The 20,121-nt window shown below is 42.4% G+C and overlaps 1 protein-coding gene across 1 annotated transcript; it reads right to left on the bottom strand.

Annotated features, from left to right (window-relative positions):
- Positions 1–3,804: 3,804 nt before the first annotated feature.
- Positions 3,805–18,311, bottom strand: LOC112851185 (zinc finger protein 350-like). The gene is made up of 5 exons (XM_086688405.1): positions 18,119–18,311; positions 12,002–12,159; positions 11,495–11,621; positions 10,083–10,178; positions 3,805–5,941 (listed from the first exon to the last, which is right to left on the bottom strand). The coding sequence occupies exons 2-5, from the start codon at positions 12,014–12,016 to the stop codon at positions 4,581–4,583; spliced, it is 1,599 nt and encodes a 532-aa protein (XP_086544531.1). The 5' UTR covers positions 12,017–12,159; positions 18,119–18,311; the 3' UTR covers positions 3,805–4,580.
- Between the last annotated feature and the right edge of the window lie 1,810 nt (positions 18,312–20,121).

The following is a 20,121-nucleotide window of genomic DNA, read 5'->3' as shown; positions in this document are numbered from 1 at the left end:
AGAAGCAAAATGCCCACCGTGAATAATAATAATAACAACAACAGCAACAACAACAATAATAAAACAACCTTCCAAGGACAAAACCACACACTGACCTAGCTGCCGTCAGATCCGTGGGGAGAACCTGAACGCGGATCTTCCGGCAACCCCTCAGAGTACGGCGGCCGACGAGCACTGGAGGCCCTCAGAGATCCGCGAACGACGAATTTCCGGTATGTCCCATGAGGCATTGTGTCCGCGTCCGCTCTCCGTGGCCGTGCGGGCGGCCATATTGGGGCGTCCGACGTACTCAAAGCAAAAGGGTGGCTTTGCGGCCAGAAGCGGGAGTGGCCGAGATGAGAAGCTTCTGAAGTTAATCTCTTACCCTCAACGTCGACTTTCGCGGAAGATTGATAAATTTTCAAAGTCTGGAGCTTCGCGAGGCACACGCGGTGCGGGCTACATTGTGTTGGACGGGCTTGTCAGGAACTTACGTGACCGGGCGTATATTATCCACTTTGTGTTAAAAAAAAAAAAGTTTCTAAACGAACTAGTAGTTTAGGTGTCGATACCGCAGCAGAGAATGAACTAACACCTGGTAAGAAAAAGTAATACGTCCGGGAAACGGACACCCACGCAAAACTTATGGCGGAAGATTGCTTGCAGAAAGTGGTTTTTAAGAACACAAGATTTCCAGAAACTGGTACAGCGTGAGGCTGGTCATCACCCACCAGAGGGAAAGAGCGGATGGACGAACCTAAATTGGGATTGCGATTGGGGTCTGGGAGAAAGGCCACCAAAAGCAGGCCAACAAAGGTCCGATGCCAATGAGAAAGGCACAGCCTGAATCCATCCAATCATGTGAGGGTGGGGGTGGTTAGTAACCCAGGATTTAGGACAGAGAGCGCCAAAATTAGGTGTATGTCAGGCCGGTGTTAAAAATGCGGAGCCCCCAGAGGCTCTGGGTTTGGGAGGTGTTGGGATGTGACTCAAGAGTTTGCGTTGTTTCTCAGATATCAGACGCGGGAGGCTTGTCAGAGACAATCCATAGAAACCATTATTAAATGTTATGTGGTTACAAATACTGATGGGTGACTCCCCTCAGTAGATTTGTCTTAGCTCAAATTATACCCAGAAAAGCCCATGGAGGGGTAAGGAGGAGGGAATAGAGCCTTGCCTATAACTACCTATTCATTAATATAAATCAGTATTACTAGGCTTTATTTTTCTTCATAGGACTTAACGCTTTCTTACATTACATAACACACTTACTCTGCCTCCATAAAGGCAGTTCCTTTGCCTATTTTATTCACTCATGTATCCTCATTGTACAGAACAGTGCCCTGTGTTGTGTTGGTGCTTTAAAATATACCTGAAGGAATGAATACCAATATCCTAGTATTTCATATTGAATTCTGAGACAGACACAGGATGGGAAATCTCTCCTTCCAGAGAGAACCCACTGTTTATAACTTGGATAGGTGAATAACTATATGATAGTTACTTGATAAGGAGAGGCCAATCCCAGAAGAGGGAGAGTAAATAATGAAGAGAAAGCACGTCTCAGTTCAGCAGTGAACAGTGGAGCTGGAATCTTTGATATGGTGGCAACTCTCAAGGGTGATAGTTCTGTAGGTAAATAACAAAGGTTCTTCTCCATGACATCCCCTAGGGATCTCACTTCCCATCTCCTATATTCTCTATTCTTACAGACTGAGGTTCTTGTCCTCCTGTTTATGGTATGTATTCTGAGGATCCATTTTCTTTTCTGCTCTGCCTGGTGTATATTCAGTTATTGAGTTGCTAATCACACTCAGTTTGGAAGGAGACATCTGTATTATTTAGAATTGCCTCTGAAGGACTCATTCCTTCTTTTGATGACAAAACATTCCGACTAGTCCATTGGCTAATTCACTCACTTTCCAACTCAACATATTTGTCTTGAGTTTTCTGTGCTGGGAATATAAAACCATGTAAACCAATACTCCCCAAGATAACTTTCTGGGAATTATAATAGATGTCTCTCAGTCTGCTTTTTAGCCATATAGTTAGCTATATATAGTTAACCATATAGGTAGCTGTCCAGTGAGGTAGCCACTAGTTACATACTGCTGCTGAGTACTTGAAATTTGGTTTAGTGCAATTGAGGAACTGATTTTTTTGTTTTTAAAACTTTAAAATTTAAACAGCAAAAAAAATTACCAAGGAATTTTTAACCTATTTGGGAGATAAGACATGGACATGAAAAAAATAACTTACTTACATCCTAAACTGCTTTAAAGTCCATTAAGAGTCCTTGCCCTCCCTTGAAGTAATATACCCTTTGGACAAGAAATTCTCATAACCCCTTGAGCCAATTATAGTGATCATCCCTTATCCATGGTTTGGCTTTCAAGGCGTTCACCTGAGGTCAAATGTGGTCTAGAAGCAGATGATCCTCCTCCTAACATCCACAGTAGCCTAACGCTAAAACCATCACAACTCCTACACATCACTTTATATCTCGTAGGCATTTTATCATCTCACATCATCACAGGAAGAAGGGTGGGGACAAGACAATAAAATGTTTTGAGAGAACACATTCACATAACTTTTATACAGTATGTTGTTATAAGTGTCCTATTATTACTGATGTTAATTTCTGTGTGTAATTCATAAATTAGACTATCACAGGTGTCTGCATATAAGAAAAAACATACTATGGGGGCACCCGGGTGGCCCAGTTGGTTGAGCACCTGACTTTGGCTCAGGTCATGATCTTGTGGTTCATAAATTCAAGCCCCACACTGAACTCCCTGCAGTCAGTGCAGAGCCTGCTTCAGATCCTCTATCCTCATTTCTCTACCCCTCCCCAGCTTGCACTCGCTCTCTCAAAAATAAACATTTTTTAAAAAATAAAAAATAAATTGGGGCTCCTGGGTGGCTCAGTCAGTTAATTGTCCGACTTCAGGTCAGGTCATGATCTCGCGGTTTGTGAGTTCGAGTCCTGCGTCAGAATCTGTGCTGACAGTCCAGAGCCTGGAGCCTGCTTCTGATTCTGTCTCCCTCTCTCTCTGCCCCTCTCCACTCACGCTCTGTGTGTGTCGCTCTCTCCCAAAAATAAACATTAAAAAAAATTAAAAATAAAATAAATTAAAAAAAAAAACAACATACTATGTATAGTGTTGAGTACTATTCTAGCTTCAGGCATCCACTGGGGGTCTTAGAATGTATCCTCAGCATATAAGAGGGGACCACTATACTATCTTCTATGGACTACTTGTGCCCCACCCCCCCGCCAAAATTCATATTGAAGCCTAATCCCAAATACGATGGTTTTAAGAAGTGGCCACTTGATGGGATGCCTGGGTGGCTCAGTGGGTTAAGTGTTCGACTTCAACTCAGGTCATGATCTCACGGTTCGTGAGTTTGGGCCCCGCGTCAGGCTCTGTGCTGACAGCTTAGAGCCTGGAGCCTGCTTCGAGTTCTGTGACACCCTCTCTCTCTGCCCCTCCCCTGCTCATAACTCTGTCTCTCTCTCTCTCAAAAATGAATAAACATTAAAAAAAAATAAAGAAGTGGGCCCTTGAGGTGATTAGGCCATAAGGATGTAACACTCATGAATCAGATCGGTGCCCCTGTAAGACCTCCCACGAACGCCCTTCCCCTTCCCCTATGTGAGGACAACAGTGAGGTGACTGCCGCCTGTGAGCCAGGAAGCAGACCTTTAGGCAGCAAATCTGCCAGTGCCTTCATCTTCGACTTTGCAGCTTCCACGACAGAAATAATTTTTTCTTCATTTTTTTATTCAAGACTTCTCATACTTAGGAAGTTTTGAAACATTCGTTACGTAGAAACTTTGCACTTTTTTAATAGATGTTTTTTTTATGAGCCATCCAGGCTACAGTATCCTCTTACAGCAAACAACCAAGACTATTTCACCTAGTGTGGATATTTACATCCTCTTATTAGATTAGCTGGTGTGTAAACATACCACTTAAGGATAATCTAGTAACCTCAGTGCTCTCTCCAGGAAACTAGGGGCTTTTTCTACTTTTGGTCACTACTGTATCCTCAGCTTCTGGAACAGGACCCAGTACAAACGGAGTATTTGACAAATACTCCATAAACTAATGAACTGACTCAGTCTAAGGCTGCTGTTTCATGAGTGCCTCTGCATAAAATAAACTTTAAGAGCTTACAGCAGACATCCCAGTTTCCACTGAATCATCTTGGCCTGGGGAAACTGAATTGATATACACATGTCCCATATCCCACCCACCCAAATATTAGCCCTTTCCTGATTTTTCATTCATAGCAGCATTCCAGATACAAATTATCTTGTATGTTTTTAAAATTCACCTACTTATTTCCTCCACTTAGTTGAACTCAGACTTCCTCCATTCCTTTAACAGATACAAAAGAGCAACTGATGTGTATGTGTTTGGGTTAACATCAGATTATGTCTCTGTATCAATGCATATTTTTAATAGGATGAGGAAATCAGGCTTTCCCAGCCTCAGCCTTCATACAATTCCTCTCAGTATATACTTTTCAGCCATAATACAATCTAGAAATTTTTGCTCAATCCTTCTCCACATAGAATGTCTCCAAGCTTCCTCCTACTGGTTTTCTGTGACATAAAATAAGACATAATTGACCACAGAAGGCACGAACACATTCACTGTATTCATAAGGTTTCTGTCCTGTGCAAACCCCCTGTTATCTCCTAAGGGTGCACATCTGGCTGCAGGCTGTCCCACTATGAGCACATTGCTATTTGCTAAGAGTCCACTGATGTTTAATGGCGTCTGACAAGCCACAGAAGGCACTTGCATAGTCACTGTATTAACAAGGCCTTTCTCCTGCACAGCACCACTAGTCTGTGATAAGCTGTGACTCTCTGAGGGAGGATTTTCCACTTTGACTGAATCTCCACAGATCTCTCTTGTGTGTATTCTCTTATGTTTAACAAGGCAAGACATGTAGGCAAAAGCCTTTCCACACTCATTGCAGACGTAGGGTCTCTCACCTGTGTGAGTTCTCTGATGGACAATGAGCTTTTCCTTTGTGGTAAAGGCTTTCCCACACTCACTGCATTCAAAAGGTTTCTCTCCCGTGTGAATTTTTTGGTGTTTAATGAGACCTGACTTCTGGGAACAGGATTTTCCACATTCACTGCACACAAAGGGACTCTTTCCGGTGTGATGTCTTTGATGTGCTATGAGACAGGTCTTCTGGATGAAGCCTTTCCCACATTCATTGCATATATAAGGTTTCTCTCCTGTATGGATACGCTGATGTACAATGAGATTTCCCTTCTGGATAAAGCCTTTTCCACATTCACTGCAAATGTATGGTTTCTCTCCAGTATGTGTTCTCTGATGTATTTTGAGCCGTGATTTCTTGAGGAAGGCTTTGCCACATTCATTGCATTCATAAGGTTTTTCTCCCGTATGCATTTTCTGGTGTTCAGTGAGCATGAACTTTCTGTTGAACGCTTTCCCACAGAGACAACATCTGTGGGGTTTCTCTCCTGTATGAATGATCTGATGATCAGTGAGGCAGGACTTCCTCTTGAAGGCTTTCCCACATTCACTGCATACATGAGGCTTCTCTGTTTTTTGTGTTTTCTGATGCTTGCTGAATTGGGACTTAGTAATGATGAGTTTCTTGCTTTCAGGGGATTTAATTTTAGTATGAAAGTGTTCATTATTAGTGTGGAGAAAGGATTTTCCATCTCCAGTAGGATCTGCAGGGTTCTTTATTTCATTGCTTCTGTTCTGGTTACGTAAAGTTAACTTTGGTTTCATAGTTTTTCCATGTAAGTCACACATATCATGATTTTGTCTTAACACGGAATGAGCTGTGCTCTGATGAACAGTATTTTCAAATGCGTTATGTTTATGCCATTGTTCTAGGCTATTCTCCATTATTTCATTTTTTAAGTGCTCCGGTAAATAGTCATCAAGTTTCCAGATTTCTAGGAAAGAAAGAACAATGAATTCATTCATCATCTTGATTTGGAAGAAAGATCACCAAAAAACTATCTTCATGTAAGTTGTCTATTTAGTGATGACCCTATGAAATTAGGATCAATAAAAATACATTTTAATGTTCCTCGCACATCAGATAAAACGATAATATAAATAACCCAAAGGATAAAAGTAGTTAGCGTAAAAACAAGGTTAGATCATTTGCAATGAATAAATACAGATTTGCCTCCTTTCTAAAGGAGGCCTCACAAAACATGCAGAGACTGTGAAGTACACACAATTTACTGTGAGCAGCAGACCACAGGTTGGAGGGTCGCCTCATCCAAACTGGTAAGAGACTCCTTCACTTCACAAATCCTTACTGATGACTACAGTGCACGGGGCATGTGCTCATGTTGGGGACACACACACACAGAGTCATCATGTTCAGGGAGCCTACATTGCCATTTGGTAAAACCACTTAAAGGGCAAAGAAGGACACAAGGAAAACAGCTGCAGGTTGTGAAATGGGTGGGAAGGAACATTGGAGATGGAGAGAGGTGCAGGAAATCAGGTTACACTTGGAAAACGGGCCTCCCTATAGGATTCATTGTCGTGGTTGGCCTTGGGGAGCAATAATAATGATACACACTGGGTTCCAAGCACATGTAACCTACAAATTCCAAAAGGGAACTCCTGATTTCCCATCCCAAATCTCCTCCTCCACAAAGCACCTCCATCACAGTGAATGACAACTCCAGTCTTCCCTTTAACCAGGACAGAACTCCTCAGCGCCTCCTGTCATCTGTCTGTCTTGCTCACACACAGTACCTACCTCATTGATCAATCCCACCTGCCCTCTTTAGAATCATAACCAAAACTGAACCAATACCAATACCCTCCACCCTCGTGGAGGCCAATTTCTTTCTCATTTTACAGCAGCAGCCTCCTACTTGGCTTTCCTATTCCTCCCCTGCCGGGTCCTGTCTCCTGTACAATAGCCAAAGTGATCCTTTCAAACATAAATTACATCATGTCAAGCCTCCTCTACTTGAAACTCCCTAACATTTTCTCATCTCATGAGGAATAAAATCAAGGTCTTAACATGTCCTTAAAAGGCCTTATGTGACCTGCTACCCCAACCCCCTGTCACTACCCCAGTGACCTTCTCTCCAGTCTTGCTCTGTCCACTCTTCCTAAATTCTTCAGATCACACTCCTGCCTTGGGCCTTTGAACTGTCCAGGTTTACTTTGGAACATTCCTTACCCAGGGAGCTGCTCACATCCCTCATCTACTTGCTCAAATGCACCTTAAGGATTTCCTATTCTTCAAATCACAGCCAAGACCAAGCACTCATTCTTCAATTACGCTGTTTTAACGTTCCTTATAGCCATTTCCACCCCCATAGTCTTACCTTCAACCTCCATCCATTCCTTCCTCTTATAGCACATATTTACTTAAATGTCAGATCTCATCGGCCCTCTGTAATGACCGTATCCAGATCATGACCAACACGTCCCTTCCACCCGTTCTGAGGACAGCCAACCTGTCATGTTGTACGGCAGCCTCCTACATGGCTTTCCTGCTTATACCCTTGCCTGCTACTGTCTACTATATACACAGCAGAGGGATTCTTTGAAAACATAATTATTACATGTCACTTGCTATGCTCTCAGGCGCCTGGGTGGTTCAGCCAGTTAAGCATCTGACTCTTGATTTTGGCTCAAGTCATGACCTCACCATTTGTGAGCTCTGTGCTGACAGCGTGGAGCCTACTTGGGATTCTCTTTCCCTCTCCCTCTCTGCCCCTCCCCAGCTTGACCTCTCTCTCTCTCTCTCTCTCTCTCTCTCTCTCTCTCTCATAATAAATAAATAAACTTTAAAAAAAAAAAGAACTTGCTATGGTCTCTACTTGGAACACTCCCAACCCAGCAACCTGTTAACTTCCCTCACCTCTTGGCTCTAAGGCACCTTATCAGAGGGGCGTTCCATTCCTAAAAAGGAGACCAAGACCCTACTGTTCCATTATGGTGACTAAGTTTTTCTATTTAAATGTTTACATATTTTTAAATGTTTACTTACTTATATTTGAGGTGGGGGGCAAAGAGGGAGGGGAACAGAGGATCTGAAGCAGGCTCTGCCCTGATAGGAGTGGAGCCTGATGTGGGGCTCAAATTCACAAACCATGACATCATGACCTGAGCCAAAATCAGATGCTTAACCAACTGAGCCACCCAGGTGCCCTGGTAGCTAAATTTTTATCACAGTACTTTTCACCCGGTGACTAAATTTTTATCACAGTACTTTTCACTTCCCTAGACATATTTATTTGTTTATTTTGATTATTTTCTTTATTCCTTCTCTTAGAACGAAAGCTCTTGTGTTTTTCTTACTGCTCTTACCCTCAAGTATACACTGCTAAGCTACCAGAAAATAATTTTTAAAGGAATGAATGAAGGAAGCAGTCACATGTATGGAACACACTGGGGAGAGTGTAGGAGAGATGATGAAACTCTGCCTTTGTGTAAGTGAGATGATACATCATAGATATCACAGAAAGAGGAATTTCATGTCACATGACAGGTAACATAGTTAACTGGGATTCAATGTCATCAAATCCAATGGAAAGAATACAAGTTTTAGGGAAATGAACACAGCAGTGTCACATCTATAATGAACAAGAAAAAAGTTCAAAATTAGTAAATACACAAAGGAATTAAATCAAAGTAGGCATGAGGTAAGATCTGCAGAGAGTGAAGGATGTTAAAGTATCTTTTTAGTTAAAATTCATGAACAACTGGGGGCGCCTGGGTGGCGCAGTCGGTTAAGCGTCCGACTTCAGCCAGGTCACGATCTCGCGGTCCGTGAGTTCGAGCCCCGCATCAGGCTCTGGGCTGATGGCTCGGAGCCTGGAGCCTGTTTCCGATTCTGTGTCTCCCTCTCTCTCTGCTCCTCCCCCGTTCATGCTCTGTCTCTCTCTGTCCCAAAAATAAATAAACGTTGAAAAAAAAAAATTTAAAAAAAAAAATAAAATTCATGAACAACTGACTCCTTTAAAGAAGAGCACTCTGCAGGTAGGGAATATCTGAGGTCATGCCTGGACGGCCAGGATGTGAGATGCACGGGAGTAAAGAAGAACCTAAACTTACAGGGGCTTCCTGGGAGGAGAGAGGAGGTGAGTTCCTTGCAGTAATTGGGAACTCAGGAGAGTTGCCACGGGGACGAGTGAATTATACAGACCTAAAGTCTGGTGGATCACATTGAGGAGATGTCAGTTTGGGAATTTTCTTTTTTTTTTTTTTTTTTTTTTTTTTTTTTTTTTTTTTTTTTAAAGCTGTTCTTTTTTTTTTTAATTTTTTTTTTCAACGTTTATTTATTTTTGGGACAGAGAGAGACAGAGCATGAACGGGGGAGGGGCAGAGAGAGAGGGAGACACAGAATCGGAAACAGGCTCCAGGCTCCGAGCCATCAGCCCAGAGCCTGACGCGGGGCTCGAACTCACGGACCGCGAGATCATGACCTGGCTGAAGTCGGACGCCCAACCGACTGCGCCACCCAGGCGCCCCAGTTTGGGAATTTTCTTAAGTGAACAGAAGAAAGTTAGCTTATTAGAATGCAGAAAAGTGTGAAGGGCTAGGAGACCAGATGAGAAGATGGAAAACAGAACCTTGGGAGAACTTCAGAGTGAGGACAAGGGCACAGTGAAGACTTTGGGGACCCAGCATCCTGGCTGGGGTGGAGGTTAGGAAGGACAATCAACACTACCAATGGGACAGAGGGGTGCAGTAGTCAGAAGACAGGAACTAGAAGTGTTCTCTTTGGAGAGAGGCCTGTGGACAATGGAATTTTATAGCAAGGGAGGTCAAAGGGAATGAAGAGGAAGGGAAAGATCAGAGAATCTTAGGAAGAAGAAAACTATGCAAATAAGCAAAATATTAACATGTAGATAAAAATGGAATAGATCCCAGAATAGGCAAAGAGTATATTTTTCTCTAAACTCCTACAAAAAAAAAGAGGTCGCGCGTTGGGAGAGAGATGCATGGAGGCACTGCCTACCTATCCTCAAACCCTCTCACAGCTGTGACTCTTATCTGGCCAACTAGAATATGATTTCCACAGCCCAGCCCCCTCCTGGTTCTCTGACTCACCTGAACAGGTTCGAAAGGGGATGTCATCTTCCACTGTTCCTGTTGGTTTTCCTTGATCCAACTTGGTGAGCACATCTGGTTTCCTGGGGTAAAAACCTGTTCATGGGAAATGACAGAAGACTAAGCATTGGGCTTGGGGTCTCTGAAGACCACAGAAATGTTATAGTTGACGACAAAACAATTTTCACATTACAAAGGAAAAACATACTGCCCTGCTGGTCTCCTCTCCCGTTGATACTCTACTAAGTACTTGATCCATGGAACCAGGAACCCCCTGATCCATGGGGTTTTCACACATCAAGGAATTCTGTGACACCAAAGGACACCGACTGGGTGTCCGACAACTTAGATCAGTTCTGACAATCTCCACCTGGTGACGGCTTCCGATCCCACAGGTTAGGGGTTCACTACCACAAGACTGCACACCTCCTCCACTTCAGACGCCAATCACAAGCCCAAGTTGTTTCTTGAGCTTCTGATAGACTAAATATGGACTGGAGGTTCCCATGACCCTTTTTCAGGTTCAATTAATTTGCTGGGGCAACCCACGGAACTTAGTAGAACAATTTACTTATTACATTACTGGCTTATTATAAACAGATATAACTCAGACATAGCCCAGTGAAAGAGATACACAGTACAAGGTATGTGGGAAGGGGTGTGGAGCTTCCATGCTGTGTCTCGGCATCCCACATTCCCCGCACCTCCGTGTGTTCACCATTTCAAGAGGTCTCCAAACCTGTTCTTGTGGGTTTTTATGGAGGCTTCATTAAGTAGGCATGATTAAGTAAATTAAATCATTAGCCTTTGGTGACTGATTCAAACTCCAGCTGTTCTCTCCTCTCCAGAGGTGAGGTGGAACTGAAAGTTGCAACCCTCTAATCGTGGTTGGTTCCCCTGGCAACCAGACTCCATCCTTAGGTCATATAGTGGCTTTCCAAAATCACCTCATCAACATAAATCCAAATATGGCTGAAAGGGTCTTGTTATATAAATAACAAAAGACACCCATTTTACATTTATCTTCTTATAACCTGGGAAATCACAACTGTTGCAGGAGCTCTGTGCCAAAATTAGAGATGAAGGCCAAAAAGATATACATATATGTACATATACATACATATGCATATACATGTATATATGTATAAAATATACATGTACATATGTATATATGTATACAAAAGCATACATGTATATACATAAATATATATATATATCACAATATCATACATTTGTACAAAGTAAAGGTTGTGCACTTAGGTGAAGGGAGAACATACCCATGTCTCTGGAGCCAGGGAGGGGACTGAGAATCTAATTTCAGAGCAGCACACATACTCCAGAGCTTTAAGAAGCCGAGAAAGGAAAGGCCACTGATGGGGACCCTCTGAGTGACACAGGGGAGCTGTCCTCACCCAAGGACACCAGGTTCCTATAGTTCTCCAACATCACATCCCGGTACAGGTTCTTCTGAGCAGGGGCCAGGAGCTGCCACTCCTCCCATGTGAAGTTCACAGCCACATCATCAAACGTCAGGGATTCCTGTAATAACAGTGCTCTCTAATGAAGTGATGTCCTTTTGATGGTATGGAAGAAATGTTAAAATTTTTCTGTCTATTTCCACTCTATAGGTTTTATCTAGACATGTAGTGGTGCTTTTATTTTGGTACAATGTAGACGAAGCAAATACCTAATTAAATATTCTGTAATTGTGCACTCAGTCATCCATCCATTCTTCCAATGAGAAGTTTCTATAACATGTAGAAGTTCAATCTTGTTAACCTAGAAACACCATCCATATGGAGATGACAAACAAAAGATATACGTATGTATACTTTTCAGATTAATGGAACTGATTTTTTTATAGGTCTCTACAAAACCATTAGGGAACAAAGGAAAGAATAAAATAAACCAAAAGTCACCTGTGCCTGGATCATTTTTTCTGCTCTCTGAAAATAGCTGGCAATGGGGAAGCTCTGTTTTGTGTCTTCTGGATCTACTCTTAACTTCTCTTCAGAAATCTCAGTCCTGGATGAGCACTGGGTGTTATATGTAAATGATGAATCACTAAATTTTATTCCTGAAAAAAATAAATAAATATATTTTGATTAAAAAAAAAAAGCAGAATGAAAACATGAACATGTTGTTAAAATGGGGCTTGTCCTACTACTAGGTATTTACCCAAAGGACACAAAAACGCTGACTCGAGGGGGCACATGCACCCCAGTGTTCATAGTAGTGCTAGCAACAGTAGCCAAAGTATGGAAAGAGCCCAAATGTCCCACTAACGAATGGATAAAGAAGATGTGGTATATATATACAATGGAACATTACTTGGCAATCAAAAAGAATGAAATCTTGCCATTTGCAACAACGTGGATGGAACTAGAGGGTATTATGCTAAGTGAAATACGTCATCAGAGAAAAACAGGTATCACATGATTTCACTCATATGTGGAATCTGAGAAACTCAACAGATGAACATGGGGGAAGGGAAGGAAAATCATAATAAAAACAGAAGAGAAGGGGCAAACCATAAGAGACTCTTAAACAGAACATGACAGGGATGTCCACTCTCACCATGTTCAACATAGTACTGGAAGTCCTAACCTCAGCAACCAGACAACAAAGAAATAAAAGGCATCCAAATAGGCAAGGAGGAAGTCAAACTCTCACTCTTCGCAGACAGTGTGATACTCTATATGGAAAACCCAAAAGATTCCACCAAAAAACTGCTAGAACTGATCCATAAATTCAGGAAAGTCGCAGGATATAGAATCAATGCACAGAAATCGGTTGCATTTCTATACACCAATAATGAAGCAACAGAAAGAGAAATCAAGGAATCGATCCCACTTACAATTGCACCAAAACCCATAAAATATCTAGGAATGAACCTAACCAAAGAGTTGAAAAATCTATACACTGAAAACCATAGAAAGCTTATGAAAGAAATTGAAAAAGACACACACACACACACACACACACACACACACACACAACCATTCCATGCTCATGAATTGTAAGAACAAATATTGTTAAAATGTCAATACTACTCAAAGCAATCTACATATTCAATGCAATCCCTACCAAAATAACACCAGTATTCTTCACAGAGGTAGAACCAACAATCCTAAAATTTGTATGGAACCAGAAATGACCCCAAATAGCCAAAGCAATACTAAAAAAGAAAACCAAGGCTGGAGGCATCACAATTAGGGATTTCAACCTGTATTACACAGCTGTAATCACCAAGACAGTATGGTACTGGCACAAAACAGACACTTAGATCAATGGAATAGAATAGAGAACTCAGAAATAGACCCACAAATGTATGGCTAACAAATCTTTGACTAAGCAGGAAAGAATATCCAATGGAATAGTCTCTTCAGCAAATGGTGTTGGGAAAACTGGACAGCAACATGCAGAAGAATGAACCTGGACCACTTTCTTACCATACACAAAAATAAACTCAAAATGGATAGAGGACTTAAAAATAAGATGGGAAACCATCAAAATTCTAAAGGAGAAAGCAGGCAAAAACTCTTTGACTTCGGCAACAGCACCTTCTTACTCAACATGTCTCTGGAGGCAAGGGAAACAAAAGCAAAAATAAACCATTGGGAGCTCACCAAGATGAAGAATCTTCTGCATGGAAAAGGAAACAATCAGCAAAATTAAAAGGCAGCCAATGGAATGAGAGAAGATATTTGCAAATGACATATCAGATAAAGGGTATCCAAAATCTATAAAGAGCTTATCAAATTCAACACCCAAAAAACAAATAATCCAGTGAAGAAATGGGCAAAAGACATGAATAGACACTTCTCCAAAAAAGACACATAAAAAAATGCTCATCACTCATCATCAGGGAAACACAAATCAAAACTACAATGAGATACCACCTCACACCAGTATGACTTGCTAAAATTAACAACTCAGGCAACCACAGATCTTGGTGAGGCTGTGGAAAAAGAGGAACCTTCTTGCAATGCTAGGTGGTAATGCAAACTTGTGCAGCCACTCTGGAAAACAGTATAGAAATTCCTCCAAAAATTGAAAATAGAACTACCCTACAACCCAGCAATTGCACTATTAGGTAATTATAAAAAGGATACAGGATTACTGATTCATAGGGTCACATGCACCCCAATGTTTATAGCCGTGCTATCAACAATAGCCCAATATGGAAAGACCCCAAATGTCCCATCAACTGATGAATGGATTAAGATGTGAGATATATATATATATATATATATATATATATATATATATATACACATATATATATATATACACACACAATGGAGTATTAATCGACAATCAAAAAGAATGAAATCTTGCCATTTGCAACAATGTGGATGGAACTAGAGTGTATTATGCTAAGCAATGTAAGTCAGTCAGAGAAAGACATATCATATGACTTCACTCATATGTGGACTTTAAGGTATAAAACAGATGAACATAAGGGAAGGGAAGCAAAAATAATATAAAAACAGGGAGGGGGTGAAAAAAATTAAAGCTAAAAAAAACAGGGAAAGGGACAAAACATATGAGACTCCTAAATATAGAGAACAAACTGAGGATTGCCGGAGGGGTTGTGGTGGGGGATGGGCTAAATGGGCAAAGGGGCATTAAGGAAGACACTTGTTGGGATGAGCACTGGGTGTTATATGTAGGGGATGAATCACAGGATTCTACTCCTGAAATCATTAATGCACTATATGCTAATTAGCTTGGGTGGAAAGAAGGGAAGGGGAGGGGAGGAGATGGGAAGGGATGGGAGGGAAGGGAAGGGAAAAGAAAGAAAGAAAAGAAGCCAAAATTCTACTTTGAACCATTATTAAAGAGAAGTGTGATTTAGAAAAAAAAAAAAAGAGAGAGAGAGACTCTAAATACAGAGAACAAAATGAGGATTGCTGGAGAGGAGGTAGGTGAGGCGATGGGGTAAATGGGTGATGGGCATTAAGAGGGCACTTTTCAGGATGAGCACTGGGTGTTATATGTAAGAGATGACTCACTAAATTCTACTCCTGAATCCAAGACTACACTGTATGTTAACTATCTTGAAAATAAATTAAAAAAAAAAAAAATCTCAATCTTCAGTCAGGTGTATCCCATAAAAACTGACACCATATCCGTAACTTCTTTCTCCTTCACATGATCCTTTTACTCCTGGGGCATCAGGACTTGTGGGTTGAGGAGATGACGTAGTCTGAGTGGTGCACTTCCTCTGGGCCCAGATGCTGCCACTACTCCTGGGCACTCACCTTAACAAATACCTGTAGTATTGCTAAGTGTCCCTTTTTTTTTTTTTTTTTTAAGTTTATTTACTTTGAGAGAGAAGGAAAACACAAGCAGGGGAGAGGCAGAGAGGGGGAGAGAGAGAATCCCAAGCATGCTCCACACAGCACAGAAGCCCAATGCAGGGCTAGAACTCACAAACCATGAGATCATGCCCTGAACCGAGATCAAGAGTTGGACGCTTAATCAACTGAGCCACCCAGGCACCTCTACTCAGTGTCCCTTTATTTAATACCCCAGAAGATTTATTCTTCAGTAAAGCCTGAGGTTCTGAATGTGGCGAAGGTTTTCCTTCATCGTGTGATGTGTAAGCGGGGGAGTCTGACATGAGACGAGGAAAATGAGATCCACCCAACACATGCCTCAGGAGGAGGGGAATCAGGCAGATCACTTGCACACAACAGACCACACAGAAGAGGATCAGGGCACCGTTTTCCTTTAAACCACATGTGCTCAAGTATATCTTCAGAGCTTTTTGTACAGCCTGTGAGTACAGGCACTTCAGTTTGAAAACCAAAGTACTGGGAAAATCAGAAGCATGGTTTTTTAAGCAATAATGGTAATATCTTAGGAGGTTTTAAATACACAAGAAACAAAAGTACAGAACATTGTAAATAAATTGGAAAGTGGTGGGGCACTTGAGTGGCTCAGACTTGGGGTCTGGGCTGGGTGTGGAGCCTGCTTGGGATTCTCTCGTTCCCTCTTCCTCTGGCCCTTCCCAGTTCATTCTCTCTAAAATAATTAAAAATTAAAAATAAAAATAAATTGAAAAGTGGCAAATGAAGTCGAAGTGTTCTAAGATTCCTGCATCGCTGGAGAAGAGTGTAAAAGAACTAATTAACACGAGAATTTGACAAAGGAAGGTTCCATGCCGTACAGATAATGTCCAGTGTCCTGACAAAAACCACTAATTGTCTTGATGTTCATAATTTTCATGCTGACAGAATGGGAAAATACAATGGCATGAAACTCATCCAAAACAAGGCAAAAAAGAGTAAGAAACTGAGAATAAGTGGGGTAACTACAATGCACTTGGATGACTGTTTTTAAACCAAACATACTAAGAATTATATTAAGGATAACCAGGATTCCAGTTAATTACATTAAACACAAATGCCTCAAAATTGTCCCACTGGATTAAAATTTAAAACCTAATAACATGCTAGTATAGGTTACATGTCTGAAACAATGACATGGAAAGCTCCAGAATAAAAGATTAGGAAAAAAGTATACCACGAAAAGAGTAAGCATAATCTAGTTTAACTATATTCTCAGACAAAATGGACCAGAAAGCCCAAAAATTACTAAAGAAAAAGAGAAACAACACTCACTGGTTAAGAGGTCCAATCCACCACATTATAAAAATTTGAATTTCTATGCACGTAACAACATAGCCTTGAAACGTATACAACAAAAATGGACCTGGGGTGCCTGCGTGGCTCAGTCAATTAAGCGACCCACGTCGGATCACCTCATGATCTCAGGGCTGGTGAGTTCAAACTGTGGAGTCCTGCGGAGGGCTCTGTGCTGACAGCTCAGAACCTAGAGACTGCTTTGGATTCTGTCTCCCTCTCTCTCTGTCCCTTTCCTGCTCTCTGTCTCTGTCTCTCTCAAAAATAAACATTTTTAAACATTTTTACATAAATAAATTGCATTTTCATTTATATTTCCTTTATTTTTGAGGCCTTGCTCAAAATAATATAAATTATAATAAATTATAAACATTGGAAACCGGAAAGAAAATTAAGATTATACTCAGACAACATCATCATGGACTAGAAAAAGAGATTCAAAGAATTACTAACATAAAAGAGAAAATGCTCCCCCAGAAACCAGTAAGCAGATTTTCACAGATAGCTGGCTGGAACCGCACCACATACTAAGCTCATTTCACAGAAATTCAGTCATTAGCAATCGGAACTGGGACCACCACGGCTGACTAACACCAACCGGTACTTAGTAATAAACCGACATGTGGATCACCCTGCAAGAGGGGTGGATACTAAGCAAAACGGGCATTCTGTTGGCAAAGAACAAAGTGTGGACGCAGGGCAGGCAAGTAAGCAACAGTGTTCCCCACTGCTATGTATTAAGAGGTGAGTGCGGGCGCTGGCAAACATTTTTCTGCAAACGGATAGATATTACACATTTTCAACTTAAGATCTCTGTCGCAAGGACTCAATTCTTCCTCTGCCCCGGGAAAACAGCCATAGACGACGACTAACAGACGGCGGTGGCGATTTAGCCCCTCCGTCTGCAATAAGTCAACCCCTGGACAAAAGGCTTTACAACAAAACAAAACAAACGAAATCACAGAGGGTTTGGAACTACCCTCCTGCGCTCTGCAGTCTTCGGTCCCAGCAGCCCAGCTAAGAACTTCACCCCAAACTCCAGCCCCCGGTCCTTGGCGTCCAAAGCTGCAGCCCTGACAAATATCTCTGTACCAGACACCGATCACACACGCCCTTATTAATCCGAAAACCGGGCGAGACACCCCGATGTCATGAGCACCCACCGGAGCCCCAACATCACTGAGCCCCAAATTAAATACCCCCCCGGAACCAGACACTTCGATCATCGTAAATGATCTGCCCCGCCTGCTGCAGGACTGCATACGCTCTACAGCGCGGACACGGTCGTGATCTCTACAGACCCTTAACGGTCTTAATGGCCCCAAAAGTACCCCAACCACAGACACAGGCGTCACAGACTCCCACGTGGTTCCCCTCAAATACCTCCACTTTTGAGCCAGTAATTCCACAGGTCCACCCTACTCCACTTCCACGATGTGGACACCACGTCATCCCATGAGAAACAAACCTCCTATGGGACAAACCGAAAACCTTCAAGGGACAAAAGCACACACCGACCTGGTTTTCTCCAGGAAACGAGACCTAAAGGTAACACTTCCGCGAACTGCTGCTATTCCTGGAACCGTCGCTCCAAGTTTTCGACAGCCTATGGCGGCCGAGGAGGACCCTAAGACTTCGAAGAAAGGCGAACAGTTGGCCGGTATTTCCGGGAGCAGTATGTCCGCGCCCGCTGGCTGTGGCTTTGGGGGCGGCCATGCTGGAACGAGTGTGGGACAAGTGACGTACACAAGGCAAGGCGGCCGGTTTGCGGCTGCGAGCCGGTGATAGCCCGGAAGTCAAAAGCCGCCGAAATTATCTCATTTACTTAAAGTCGGGTCTTGCGGGAGACGGGTAGATTTTCAGACTCAATTTCTTGGAGGCAAACTTGGTGTGAGTTAAATTGCATTCTCGATCTATGCAGGAAGTGACAAGGCCCCAGTGTATAGTATACATTCTGTATTTTATTTTATTTATTTTTGAAATACAGAGCACAAGCGAGGGAGGGGCAGAGAGAGAGGGAGACACAGAATCCGTAGCAGGCTCCAGACTCTGAGCTGTCAGTGCAGAGCCTGACCTGGAGCTGGAACTCAGGAAGGATACATCATGACCTGAGCCAAAGTCCAATGCTTAACTGACTGAGCCAACCAGGCGCCCCTCCACGCCTTATTTTTTAAAAAAGGTTTCCGGGCATCTGGGTGGCTCAGTCCTTCAGCATCGGACTTGGGCTCAGGTCATGATCTCACCGTTCGTTTGCTCCAGCCCCCATTAGATGAGCTGGAGCCCCGCTTCTCTCTCACTTTCTCTCTCCCTGTCTCTGTGCCTCCGGGATTCTCTCTCTGGAAGAAAAAAAAAAGTTTCCAAACAGTAAAAGTTCAAGTGTGGATGGTGCAGCAGAGAACAAACTTCTGGAAAGAGGAAAATACATCTGGTAACAGGCACCCACGGAAAGCTTCTGGTGAAAAATTGCTTGCAGGAGGAGGTTTTTAAGAACAGAAAAAGATTTTGAGCAACTGGTACAATATTGTGAGATTGTTGAGCTAAATGGTGAAGAAAGAATTCTTGAGACTTTTGTGGTGCAACTTACTAAGTTAATTTAAGCAGCACCCGGACAGGACCTGTGGCAGAAAAAGCTGCACTTTTGCTGTATGAATCTGGTGGTTATATGCTTACTACTCAACGGCAAGGGGACACGCAGGGAGTATTGGATCATAAATGTTCTCTTAGAATTTCGACTCATGAAACTACTCATAGTAGTTATAAGTAGATATCTTACTAGTATAGTAGATATCTTACCCAAGATATCTCTGGTGCTTATCATTCAGTTTGATAGTAACTATCCGTGAGATTTACAGGCAGTCATGAGGCCCTTTAAGAATGTAGCAACCTAGGGGTGCCTGGGTGGCTCAGTTTGGGTAAGTGTCAGACTCCTGGTTTCAGCTCAGGTCATGATCTCAAGGTTTCAAGAGATCGAGCCCGGTGTCAGGCTCTGTGCTGACAATGAGGAACCTGCTTGGGATTCTCTCTCTCTGCCCCTCTCCTACTGGCACTGTTTCTGTCTCTCGCAAGATAAATAAACTTTAAAAAAGAAGAAGTAGGGACGCCTGAGTGGCTCAGTCATGATCTCACGGCTTGTGAGTTCGGGCCTTGCGTCAGGCTCTATGCTGACAGCTCAGGGCCTGGAGACTGCTTCGGCTTCTGTGTCTCCCTCTCTCTCTGCTCCTCCCCTGCTCACACTCTGTCTCTCTCTCAAAAATAAATAAAGATTTTAAAAAAATAAAATAAAAAAGAAGAAGGTAGCAACCAGTACATATTTAATCCTTATTAGAACTATGCTGGCTATTGGTCAGCCTTGCAGACTAAAAGTGAACATTCTTCTGCTTCTGTCC

The sequence above is a fragment of the Puma concolor genome, chromosome E2 (assembly GCF_028749965.1).
Source record: "Puma concolor isolate L17-30 chromosome E2, mPumCon1.1.hap2, whole genome shotgun sequence".
Taxonomy (NCBI): domain Eukaryota; kingdom Metazoa; phylum Chordata; class Mammalia; order Carnivora; family Felidae; genus Puma; species Puma concolor.
This window is presented reverse-complemented; position numbering and strand designations above follow the sequence as displayed.